This window comes from Tupaia chinensis, unplaced genomic scaffold, assembly GCF_000334495.1.
Source record: "Tupaia chinensis unplaced genomic scaffold, TupChi_1.0 Scaffold000061_1, whole genome shotgun sequence".
Lineage (NCBI taxonomy): Eukaryota > Metazoa > Chordata > Mammalia > Scandentia > Tupaiidae > Tupaia > Tupaia belangeri.
In genome coordinates this window covers 1,175,868-1,187,900 of record NW_006159519.1, presented here as the reverse complement: position 1 = coordinate 1,187,900, position 12,033 = coordinate 1,175,868, and the positions used below count along the sequence as shown (strand labels likewise).

At 42.5% G+C, this 12,033-nt stretch overlaps 1 protein-coding gene across 4 annotated transcripts in view; it reads left to right on the top strand.

Moving 5' to 3' along the window:
- The first annotated feature begins 34 nt into the window (after positions 1 to 34).
- Positions 35 to 12,033, top strand: part of HOOK3 (hook microtubule tethering protein 3) — a 102,081-nt gene continuing 90,082 nt past the window's right edge. Inside the window, exons 1-2 of one of the 4 annotated variants that reach the window (XM_014592758.2) lie at positions 35 to 613; positions 8,883 to 8,968. In XM_014592758.2, the coding sequence (XP_014448244.1) occupies positions 518 to 613; positions 8,883 to 8,968 (182 nt within the window). In that variant the 5' untranslated portion in view covers positions 35 to 517. The remainder of the gene's footprint in view (positions 614 to 8,882; positions 8,969 to 12,033) is intronic. The other 3 variants (XM_014592754.2, XM_014592749.2, XM_006141641.3) reach the window with 3 other exon arrangements.

Genomic DNA, 12,033 nt, shown 5'->3' with positions numbered 1-12,033 from the left:
GGACGGGGCGCGGCGCTCGCACGGGGACCCCGCAGCGTCGGTTCCCCTCGCAGCGGTCCAGGCCCTGGGGACCCTTGGGCACGACGCCTCTTGCTCGCCTTTGTTGTCGCGTTCACGGAGGACGGAGTAGCCCCTTGGAGAGTGAGCCCTGTCCGCCCCAGAAGAAAAGAGAAGTACTTTTTTGAAAGGAGCCTAGGAAAAATAAGGAAAGGCACCCAGGGACTGAGCATTTCAAATGCGAGATGCATTTTGGCGATTAGGAAGTAAGCGGTGTGGAGGTATTTACGGAAGGTAGCAAAGGTAGACATTGAAAATAATTTGGAAGGTTTTGGGGAATCAGCAATGGAACCCTAAGACATTTTAGGGGTAATGTGGCATTCAAATATTAAGTCGTGAATCGGTCATCAAAGTCCTCATTTTAAAGTATGTGTGCAACTCTGATGCCAGCAGTCGTACTTACAACATCCTCTTCAGGAACCTCGCAGTGAGCCCATGTTTGGGTGTTTTTCAAACTGTGATGCTACCCCGGTCGGTGGGGGGGCGGATTCGCAGAGCTACTGGGAGAAACCTAGCGCTGCTGCTTCCGGAGCATTCATTTTACCTCTTCCTAAAGGTATTTCTAGGATAAAACATGAATATATTTATGGGGCAACTACAACATTTGTATTCATTTTTAAAAGTAAACCACATGTCAAATTCTGTTTGGGAGTGCCTTGCGTAACAAGTTCAGGTCCTGGGGTGTAGACATGTGTAGGGGCGCTTTGCTGGAAAGATTTGAGAAACATTCTCTTAGGTTAGGTGTAACACAGGTAATAAAAACAATCCGAGGTTTTCACCATCAGGCTACATCATGAATTGAAGTAAATCCTTTGAAACCTTTAGAATATAGAGGATCAACTTCCTCTACTTGTAAGTTTCATAGATCATGCAGGCGCTTTCAGGAGTCCACGTTCACACCCAGCCCACGGCTGGGATGGGTTCAACTCTAGGCAGGAAGATGTGTTTCACATTTTAGGAGCGGGAAACCGCTAAGTTGTATAATGTGGCCAAGGGTTGACCAGGCAGGCGAGAGATAAAGGGAAGAATCACTACATTCTTTGATAAGGTGTAGGAAATAGGTGGAGCAGAAGTTGTAAACAGAAGCTGAGGATCTGCAGATTTGTTTTTCTGAGTCTGCTAGTAAAAGAAGCCAAAAGGTAAAGGTGAGGAAGCTAATTGAATCTGAAGAGGGCTGCATCGTTTAAAGCATAAAAATAGACGTATTTGGAGGGCATCTGTAAAAACATTGTAGTTGGGACAGTTATTTGAGTGAGAAAAGCTGATAACATAGAGGAAAAAAATCAAGAGAAGGGCTATATTAACCAAGGACCAGACAATGTAAGAGAGTCTATTAGAATTTGATAAAATGTCGGGACCAGCAGTTACCGTAATGGCTATGTCGCTGGACTCCCACGTAGTCGACCACGGTTCGTTTCCCAGACCCAGTGGCTTAAAACTCACGCCAGGCATGTGTGCGTGTGTGCCCAAGATCCTGGGAGGAGAATGGAGGAGAAGGGATTGCGGCGTGGCCATCCCCCCTCGGGGGTGATTTCTCGCTTTCTGTCTCTCTGCCCTCTCTCTGTCTGGTGAGCGCACGCCCCCTATGGCAAAAACCTCTTAAAAAAAAAAAAAAGAATTTGATAAAATGTCAAACCGGGAATAATCCATGTTATCACCTGCAGAGAGCGTCAAGGAATACGGTGTTGTAGAGTAGCCCACGTGAAGGGGCACGGAAGCCTCATCGAGGAAGCTCTCTGGAGGAGACAAGATTATTGTGAGAAAACTGGAGGATAGGATCCATAAGAAGATGTACAGTTCTAAGATTTGTAAACATTTAAAAATATTATGCATTATACTGTTTTAAGATAAATTTAAATGCTGGGTTCTCTTTGAGCTGTTATAAAAAGCATATTAAATATTTTTATGTGAGCAGTGTCTGAAGTGGCTGACCATGTACATTGAATCTGGTAACACCCCTTGTATCTGGAGGCCAGATTATTGCCGAACAGAATTCCACAATCAAGGTAAGGGAAATGCATACAGGAAACTCCAAAGCAAGACTCCCATTTAGAGTAAGGTCATCTATTTTACATAAACTTCAAGTCAGCTCAGTAGTGTAGGGTTTTTTTTGCACACAGTGGCTAGAAGGTGAGTGACTGCAACACTCAGCAGAATACGGGCAGCTGTTGGGGCGGAGAGGACCCAAGAACCGAAAGTTCAGCCTGGGTGATCCAGTCTTTGGGCTGATAGCCTTGCCCAGCACCTCTCGAGCCTCCGTGTCCAATTGTGGAAGGTCAAAATTACAGTCCTGAGTGTCAAATCCAAGTTTGTTTTCATTCCATAGAATTTAGTTTATGATAGGAGAGCTGTGTATAGTACGTTTTAGACATCATTCCACTAGAAATGGTTAAAGTCATAAAAACTCAGGTGGGTACATACAGGGACGATTCTTAGTCACCCCTGCAGAATTCAGTTGTGAGACATCTCATTGCCCTGAACGCTGGCTCAATTGTCATTGAGAGGGAGCTTCTTAACTAGCCCAATAACCGAATGTTCCAAGTTTTTGTTAAGAGGACCTCTTATGAGAAGACAGTATCCTCCAACCAAAGTATCCTCCCACCACTAAAATACATCCTAAGCTTAAATTCCAAATCACAGTCCGAGCAGCAAGTTCAACAGGATGTGCTTGAAAATTTCCACAGTGCCTCCCTCCCCACCCTCTGAGTCAAAGTGTATCCCTACCTGTTAGAAAAATCTGCCCTGCCTATTACACCTGTCAAGCCTCATTTCTTGAACTGTACATAAATCTCAATGAAAAGATTACACTTTCCCAGGTTTTTACAGACTGAAAAGCAAAGTATCTAGAATGCTACAAGTTAATGGCAGGAAAAAGAGCCATCACATAGGCATGTGTGGGAACCCAGCAATATTAACATATTCTTATGTTACTTATTTGGCAACCTATAAAATACCAGTGTATAGAATTAGGAAGGGTATAATTATTACGATGGTATTTCCTGCATTTGTTCTCTCTTCTCTGCCTAACTACCAGCAATTTTTGTCCTCTATTGGAAGAATAAAGCAGATTGGAATAAAGCACACTATGTTCATGTTTGTACAAAAATTAAATCACTTAAAAAAAATAGAGAGTCAGTGTAGAAGGACGATACAGGTTCTAATATTAGATTACCTGGGTTCAAGCCTTGATTTTGTTTCATATTGACTGTGGGTGATTCTGGACACGTACCCGCTGTTTGATTGCATTCCTGTTTAACGTGAAGGTTGCTAACTCCAGAAGGTGTTCTCATGCCTTAGTACTGCTCAGCATCTGCTGGCGTGCTGGCTTGAGCTCTGATGCCAGGACCCACATTCAGTTTTTAGTTCTGTGAGTCGAGGCCGGGCCTGAGGTTGGCATTTCTTTGTCCAGTGAGGCCATCTCTAGTGACTTGAGGACAGCACTTTGAGAACCACTGCTTCAGAGCGGGGTTTCCTTACCTTTCTCCCACCTGGCATTTGGGGCTGGGTAATTCTTTGCTATGGACAGTGTTCTGTGCACCGGAGGACATTCTGTGCCTGTACCTGCTAGGTACCAGTAGCACTCACCTCCTCGTGACAGCCAAGGGGTCTCGAGGGAGCAATATTGGCCCTGGTTGAAAACATTGCTCTAGACATATCAATTCCAAGTGATCTCATGCTTTCCTCCTCATGCTTTTGTGCGGGAGGGTTAGGTGGAAGTTGGGTCGTGTTAATAGAACTTGGAATTGAAAGGAAGGTTATGATTCTTCATACCTCACTGTTTCAGTTTGTCCTGCTGTCCTGAAATACCCCACGTATGTTAACTCAGAACTGATAGGTGACAGAGTTTTAAAAACTTAAAATTTGCATACCATAAAAGTCATCCTCTTAAAGTATGCAGGTTATTGATTTTTACTGTTATCGCAAGGTTGTGCAGTCATCACCACTGTCTGATTCCAGGAACATTTTCATTGCCCCAGAGAGAAACTCCACAGGGAGAAATGGAGGGGGAGCTGCTCCCCCGGCATCTCAGAGCAGTGGTGGACCTACCCTCCTGAGGATTCACCTCAAGGGTAAATGTAGAGGAAATGATTATTTGGAAGCCATGTTTAACAAATAGGAAGGAAAATTTAGTTTTGTGTAAGTCTGAAGGATAAAAAGACCACCTCTCACAACTGTATTACCATATTGAGTTGTTTCTTCTGATTGGCCAGAGGCAGCTTTCTAATCTTGACTCTATTACATATAGGAGTACATTAGGTTAGAGGGCTCCAGGTGCCAGAGTGCCCAGCTGCATAAGAATTATTTCATTAGCTTGTTAAAAACAGATTCCCAACTTTGGGGCCAGCAGGTAGCATGGAGGTTAAAGTGCTGGATCCCACATAGCTGACTTCACTGTTTGAGTCCTGGACCCGACAGTTTGGAAATCATGCCAGACACGTGTGTATGTGTCCAGAATCCTAAGAGGAGAACAGAGGGGAAGAGATTGCAATGTGCAGTCTCCCCCAAGAGGGTGATTTCTTACTTTCTCTCTTCATCGAGCATAGGCACCCTATAGTGAAAATTAGAAAAAAAAAAAATTAAAAGATTCCCAGCTTCTTACATGCACTCACATGCACACAAGTTCTGATTCACAAGGTGGAGCCAAAAGATGTTTATTTTCAAAATGAGAACTTCTCAGGTGATTGTCAGACATACATATACACCCAGGTTCGGGACCACTGCTTTAGACTTTTCAAAATATTCAGTGTGTGTTTGTTTTCTCATTCATTCCTTAAACTTCACATCCTCTTTAAGATATTTTTTCCCAGTCTCTACAAAGAAAAATTGACACACTCAAAGTTACGCATCAAATTAAGGACAAAGCTGGGACTAGAAATCAGTTCCTGCTGGGCCAGCAGGTAGTATGGTGGTGAAGGCTGGATCCCACGTGGCCGACTCTGCAACCTGAGCCACAGACCTGGCAGCTTGAAAAGCATGCTGGGCACGGATGCATGCATGCCCAAAATCCGAGAGGGCATTGGAAGGGATTGAGGTGTGCCCTCTCCCGCCCCGCCCCCCAACCCTGGGGGTGTGATTTTTCACTTTCCCTCTCTGTCTCTCTCCAGTGAGCACATATGCTCTATGGCAAAAATCTTAACCAAAAAAAAAAGGAATTCGTTCCTACCATTTAAAGCAATGTTCGGGGCCAGCAGGTGGTGTGGTTAGGGGTGTTGGACTCCCATGTGGCTGGCCACGGTTTGGGTGGCTTGCTTTCTCTCTCTCTCTCTCTCTCTCTCACACACGCGCGCACACTCACTCTGTCCCTTTCTGGTCAAATTTAAATAAAGTCAAATAAAATAATTCTTTAAAAAAGTGAAAAAAAGATAAAGCAATGTTCACTGAGGGCTTACTCTGTATTGGGCATTGTGCTTAAGTTAGTAAAGTATTAAGTGAGATAAGATCCTCACTGCTGCCTCTCTTCTGAACAAACCTACAAGAAAGAGATTGAAGGTCAGCCCTGTAATGCAGTGGTTGAAGGAGCCGGAACCCACATGGCTGACTGTGGTTCAAATCATGGCCTTGGTGGCTTGAAAAACACACTGGGTGCATGTGCATGTGTTTCTAAAACCCCAGTGAGAGGGGAAGAATGGGAGAAAAAAGATCGTGGCATTACCATGCCCCATTGGAGATTGTCTGTTTCTTTCTCTGATGAGTCCAGGTGTTTTCTGGCAATTGGAAAAAAAGGGGGGGGGGCAAAAAAGAGATTGATTTATTTGGTTTATTTTATTATTTTTTTAGTTGCCAGGGAATGAGATCACTCACCAGAGAAACATGGAGCGACAGGAAGAGAGAGAGAGGGAGAAGGCACTGTCCAGTGGGTACGATCACACCACAGTCCTTTCTCCTCCATTTCTTCATCCTCTTGGGATTAGGGGCATGCATGTGCAAGTGATTGGCATGTTTTTCAAGCAGATGAGGCCAGGTTGTGAGTCGTGGTTGGTCATGTGGGATTCAGCTCCTTGAATCATTGAGTACAGGGCTGGCCCTAATTTTTTTTTTTTTTTTTGGAGAGGTTTTTACTATAGGGCCCGTACGCTCACCAGGAAGACTGAGAGAGACAGAATATGAGAAATCACACACGCGCACACACACACACCCCCCAGGAGGGATAGCTACGCCACAAACCCTTCTTATCCATTCTCCTCTTGGGATCTTGGGTATGCATGCACATACACCCGGCGTGAGTATTTTAAGCCACTGGGTCTGGGACTTGAACTATAGTCGGCTACATGGGAGTCCAACGATGTAGCCATTACTCCATCTGCTGGTCCCCCTATTTTTGTATTAATGGGCTATTAGCTTAACAACTGTAAAAAGAAAGCAGGTGCTATTTTAAAATTATTACTACATTACTAGTGAGACAACTGGAGATAGCATGAAATAAAAATTAAAATTGGTTTCTACATATATTAATTTTTTTAGTTTATTTAAAAAATATTTTCCTCATGGAGAAAATCTGCACACCAGAGAGACAGAGGGAGAGGGAGAAAACACCCCCAGCTGGGTATGGTCATGCCACAATCCCTTCTATATTTCTCCACGCTGTCTGGATTTTGGGTGTGCATGAACATGCACCCAGCATGTTTCTCAAGCTGTCAGAGCTGGTATTCGAAACACTGAATGGTGGTTGTGTGGCATTGGGCTGCCTTAACCATTTGACAGTGAAACTGGCTCTCCATTTATTCATTACTGAACCTCTACTATGTATTAGATTAATATCAAGAGATGGCTCACAAGGATCATCTTATCACTTCTCCGAAATAGACACCTAAGTGAAAATGACTTGCTGTGAAGATCTTTAAGAGAATTCCCTTGGCCTCAGCTGGTGGGTGGTGTGCTTAAGATCCCACATGGCCGACGGTGGTTCGAATCCTGGATGCAATGGCTTGAAGAACATTTTGGACACCCAGTAGGAAGGTAGATTCCTACAGTATTTATTAAGAGCATTTTGGCAGCACTTATCAAAAAATACAGTTTGACCTAGAAATTTTTATTCTTTCCTAAATAAATAAAATGTATGAGGACAGAAGTCGACCTGAGTATTCCTTTTTAAAATTATTTTATTTTGCTTTATTTATTTATTTATGTGTTTATTTATTTTAATTTGATCAGAGTGAGAGAGAGACAGAGGGAAAGTGAGAAAGCAAGCCTAGCTTTTATATTGTCACTATCTAGTTTAGCCTCATCCTATAAATGTATAAACCTACTAAATGGGTGTTCCTGCCCTTTTCCCTCCAATCCTTCATACTGTGGCCAGTACGATCTTTATACAGTACAAATCTCATGCTTAAAATCCTTCACTTAGTGCCCACTGCTCTTAAGATAAAGCCCGAATGTGGCTTCTAAGGTTATGCAGGGTAATGCTTCTTTCTTTATCCCTGTGTCTGATGGTTTTTCCTTTCTTCTTCCATGTCCTCCAAGTCTCCGTCCCCCACTTAGTCCATACAAACTTCTTTGCACATCCCACTCTCACTTCTGATCTTTCTGTTTGCTGTTTACACCTACAGTCCTGTGAGTTAGCAAAGTGTAAACTATGCGAGGATGACCTGCATGCGTATTCTCAGTGACTGATTTCCTTGTGAAACCGGCTTGCATTACTGGAAGTAATCATTGTTGGCTCAGCTACATTTTCTTCTAGAGACAATGTCCGCTATTAGGAAAAGTACGTTTCTTGGCTACATCATGTTGACCAGAACAAAGTTAGTTCTAATGCAGGATATACAAAGGGGCTTTAAAAAGTTCTTGAAAAGATGGGATTAAAGTATAAGTTTATTTTGGATGCAAAAAAAAAAATTAAATCCATGCATAATTTTTTAGAGTATGCATTTTCTACGAACTTTTTGAAGACCACTTGTATTTGAAATGTTAATAAAATATCTTGCCCAACGATAGTAAATATGACTCATTCACCTCTGTGAAGATATTTTTGCTCTGAGTAAAAGAATTTTTTTTTTCTTTTTCCTTTTTTTTTGAGAGGTCTTTGCTATAGGGCGTGTGCGCTTGCCAGACAGACAGACAGAGAGACAGAAAGTGAGAAATCACCCCCCAGGGGGGATGGCCACGCTGCAATCCCTTCTCCTCCATTTTCCTCTCAGGATTTTGGGCACGCATGCACACGTACCCAGCGTGAGTTTAAGTCATCAGATCTGGGACTCGAACTGCGGTTGACTACGTGGGATGACTACATAGCCATTACAGTAACTGCTGGTCCCATGAGTAACAGAAATTTTGACCTGATCTGGCTTAAACAATAAATGTATCTCACATAATTCGAGGTTTCAAGGTTTTTTAATGCAGTGGTTCAGTTTTTACTTCAAGAACCTGGGTCTGTCCCTCTTCTGCTATGTTGGCCTCATCCTAACACTGATCTCTGTAGTGTCATAAGATGACCGCTGGCAGAATTGAAGCAAGATGCTTATTCACATCAGAGGAGATTGGCTTTTTCCCTTGGAAGCATCTTTCTTGTATCTCTTTGATCCAAGTTGTCATTGCCTCATGTATCCTTGAGTCACTGGTAAGCGAGGGTTAAGGTACCATGATTTTCTGAGTTTGTGTCTGTAAGTAGAATGGTGCTGGGCAGTAACCCCGTGTACACCACAATTTCTCTTTTACTAATGGAAGAGATTACAGTAATAGTATAAAAGAAATTTCTCATAAAGGAAGAAGTTTCTTACTCTTCTCCTTTTTGAAATATATTCAACTCTCAAGATGAGAGAATACCACACACATCACCCCTCCCCGAAGAAATCAATGTAGTTAACCATGGAATCCTTTTTCCCCTTCAGATCCAGACATTTAACGTGGATGCACCATGCCAGACCGTGGAAGATTTAACGAGTGGGGTTGTGATGGCCCAGGTTCTTCAAAAGATGTAAGAATAAATTGCTTATCCTTATATATGTTCATCTACATGGATATTTATTAGATTGAGCACATGGATTTAAAACTTAAGTTTTTACATGAACCTTGTGTTGTATGTAAAGTAAGAACTATAAGCAGCAGTAATAATTTTGATAGTATTATACTTCTCAGATAGAGATTAATTGCAAGTTTAATTAGGGCTATACTTTTTTCTTTAAGAATTATTTTATTTGTTATTATTTTTTAAAGAATTATTTTAACTTTATTTATTATTAGTATTATTATTATTTTAATTTGACCAGAGAGAGGTACAGAGAGAGCAAGGAAAATGAGAAAGCAAGCTGCCAGGTCTAGGACTTGAGCCACAGCTCGCCATGTGGGAATCCAATGCCTTTAACCTCCACGCCACCTGCTGGTCCCAGTTTTAATACTCCAATGGTTTTAGCAGAATTATTCTAGTATTTTTCAGCATGTGCTTGGCAGAAATTTTCATATTTTTGCTATTGTAGGAAAAACCAATAGGCTTACTTGTTTCTTTAGTATTTTGTTCAGATGTTGTCTTATCAGTGAGGTCTTCTCTAACCACCCATATAAAATAGCAACACCCATTCCTTGTAAGCTCCATTTAGTCTTTAATGCTCTCTGGAGTATGTGACATCATCTGAAAGGCCATCTATTTGGTTGTCTGTTTATCTACCCTGGCCCTCCCTTCCACGAGCACACATACAGAGAATGTGAGCTCTACACAGAATCAGGGAATTTATTTTGTTCATTGTGTCCTAGCAACCAGGAAATGCCTGGTTTGTGGTGGAACCATATGAAATTGTCATTCTTTATAGGCTGAAATGGTCAAATATCAACAATTTCTTCTGGTTAAATCTACATCATGTGTGTTTGTTGAGTAACTAAAGGAATAAAATATGTGTTTAGGATATATAAAACATATCTAATCCATTTCAGCTAAGTACTTTGAATGCATAATAATTATAAAATTGATATTATATGGATATCATTTTTAGACTAGGAATTTTTTTTTTTTTTGGTAGAGGTTTTTTCCTATAGGGCGCGTGTGCTCACCAGAAAGAGAGAGAGAGAGAGAGACAAAAAGTGAGAAATCACCCCCCCAGGGGGGATGGCCATGCCACAATCCCTTCTCCTCCATTCTCCTCTTGGGATCTTGGGCACGCATGCACATGTACCCGGGGTGAGTTTAAGACCCCGGGTCTGGGACTAAAACCACGGTTGACTATATGGGAGTCCAGCGACATAGCCATTAAGCTAACTGCTGGTCCCTAGACTAGAAAATTTTTTTGAGAGAGATTTTGTACTTGCCAGAGGGACAGAGACAGAGAGACAGAAAGCGAGAAATCATCCCCCTAGGGGTGATGGCCACGCTGCAATCCATTTTCCTCCAGTCTCCTCATGTGTACACGTACCCATGTGCCCACCTGTGAGTTTTTACCCACCGGGTCTAGGACTCGAACTCCAGTCAACTGCATGGGAATCCAGCAGTGTGCCCATTATGCCATCTACTGGTCCCTAAATTGGTAATTTTTAAAATAAAGGATTACATATGAATTTAGAAATCATTAGGTTCAGCACGATTTGGAGATATTTTTATATTTTGAAGCCCTGAGCACTTGTCAGCTTGATGGTATTAAAAGTTTGGCATGTAGGTTCCCGTGCAGCAAGGGGTGCTGGATGCTGCTTGTTGGGAAGCTGAGGCTGTATGGGACCTGGCCTGGGTCCATTTCTCAGACCTCTCTATAAAACCAGGCACAGGGAACCAGCAGTTAGTGTAATGGCTATGTCGCTGGACTCCCACATAGTCGACCACGGTTCGCGTCCCGGACCCGGTGGCTTAAAACTCATGCCGGGCCCATGTGCGTGCGTGCCCAAGATCCCGAGAGGAGAATGGAAGAGAAGGGATTATGGCGTGACCATCCCCCCTGGAGGGGGATTTCTCACTTTCTGTCTCTCTGTCTCTCTCTGCCTGGCGAGCACACGCGCCCTATAGCGAAAACCTCTCAAAAAAAAAAAAAACAAAACAGGCACAGTGGCATGCACCTGTCTTCCCAGCTACTCAGGAGGCTGAGACAGGAAGATCATGAGATCTTGGTGAGATTTTGTCTAAAAATAGTAACACAGGCATGAACACACACGCACACATGCACACACACAAGTTTGCATATGTTTAGCTAGAATTTCCTGGACTTCTATTAGAGTCAGTACCAGGGACAGCAAGTGGCATGGTGGTTAAGGTGACTGCATTGCAAAGGACCCGAATAGGTGTTTCTTTTAAGACTACATACAAATGGCCAACTGTATGTGAAAAAATGTTTAACATCACTAATCAGCAGGGAAATGTGAGTTAAAACCATGATGAGATGTTTCCTTACATCTGTTGGTATCACAAAGATGATAGATAACAAGGGTTTAACGTTAAGGATTTAGAACAAAGGGAACCCAGGTACTCTGTTGGTGGGAGGGTAAATTAATACAGCCATTGTGGAAAACTATACAGAGATTCCTCAAAACACTGAAAATAGAATTACCACATCATCTAGCAATTTCACTTCTGGGCGTATATCCAGGGGATATGGGATCAGTATGTCAAAGAGAGAGGTTGCCTAAGTGTCCGTAACAGAAGACTAGATAAAGAAAACGTGGTATACACAGTGCAGTACTACTTGGCCTTTAGAAAGAAGTTTTCATTTGCAGCACCAGGGTTGAACCTGGAGGACATTATGCTAATACCACATGATGTCACTTACACATGGAATCCAGAAATGTTGAACTCACAGAAGCAGAGAGCAGGTTGGTAGTTACTAGAGCTTGGGGATGTTAGGAATTGAGGGACGGTGATGAGAGCGCACAAAGTTTCAGTTAGGAGGAATAAACACAAACGAGCCGATGGATGTGTTTTTAATTTTTTTTAACCTTGAAGCTGCTCGTGTCATCGATGGATCCCACTGTCACACTGTATCTCTTACTCATTCCCTCTTCTAGATAACTGTCTTGTGCCTGAGGTTTTTTTTAAATTGCAGGTGGTGTGCACACTCATCAGAGAGAGGG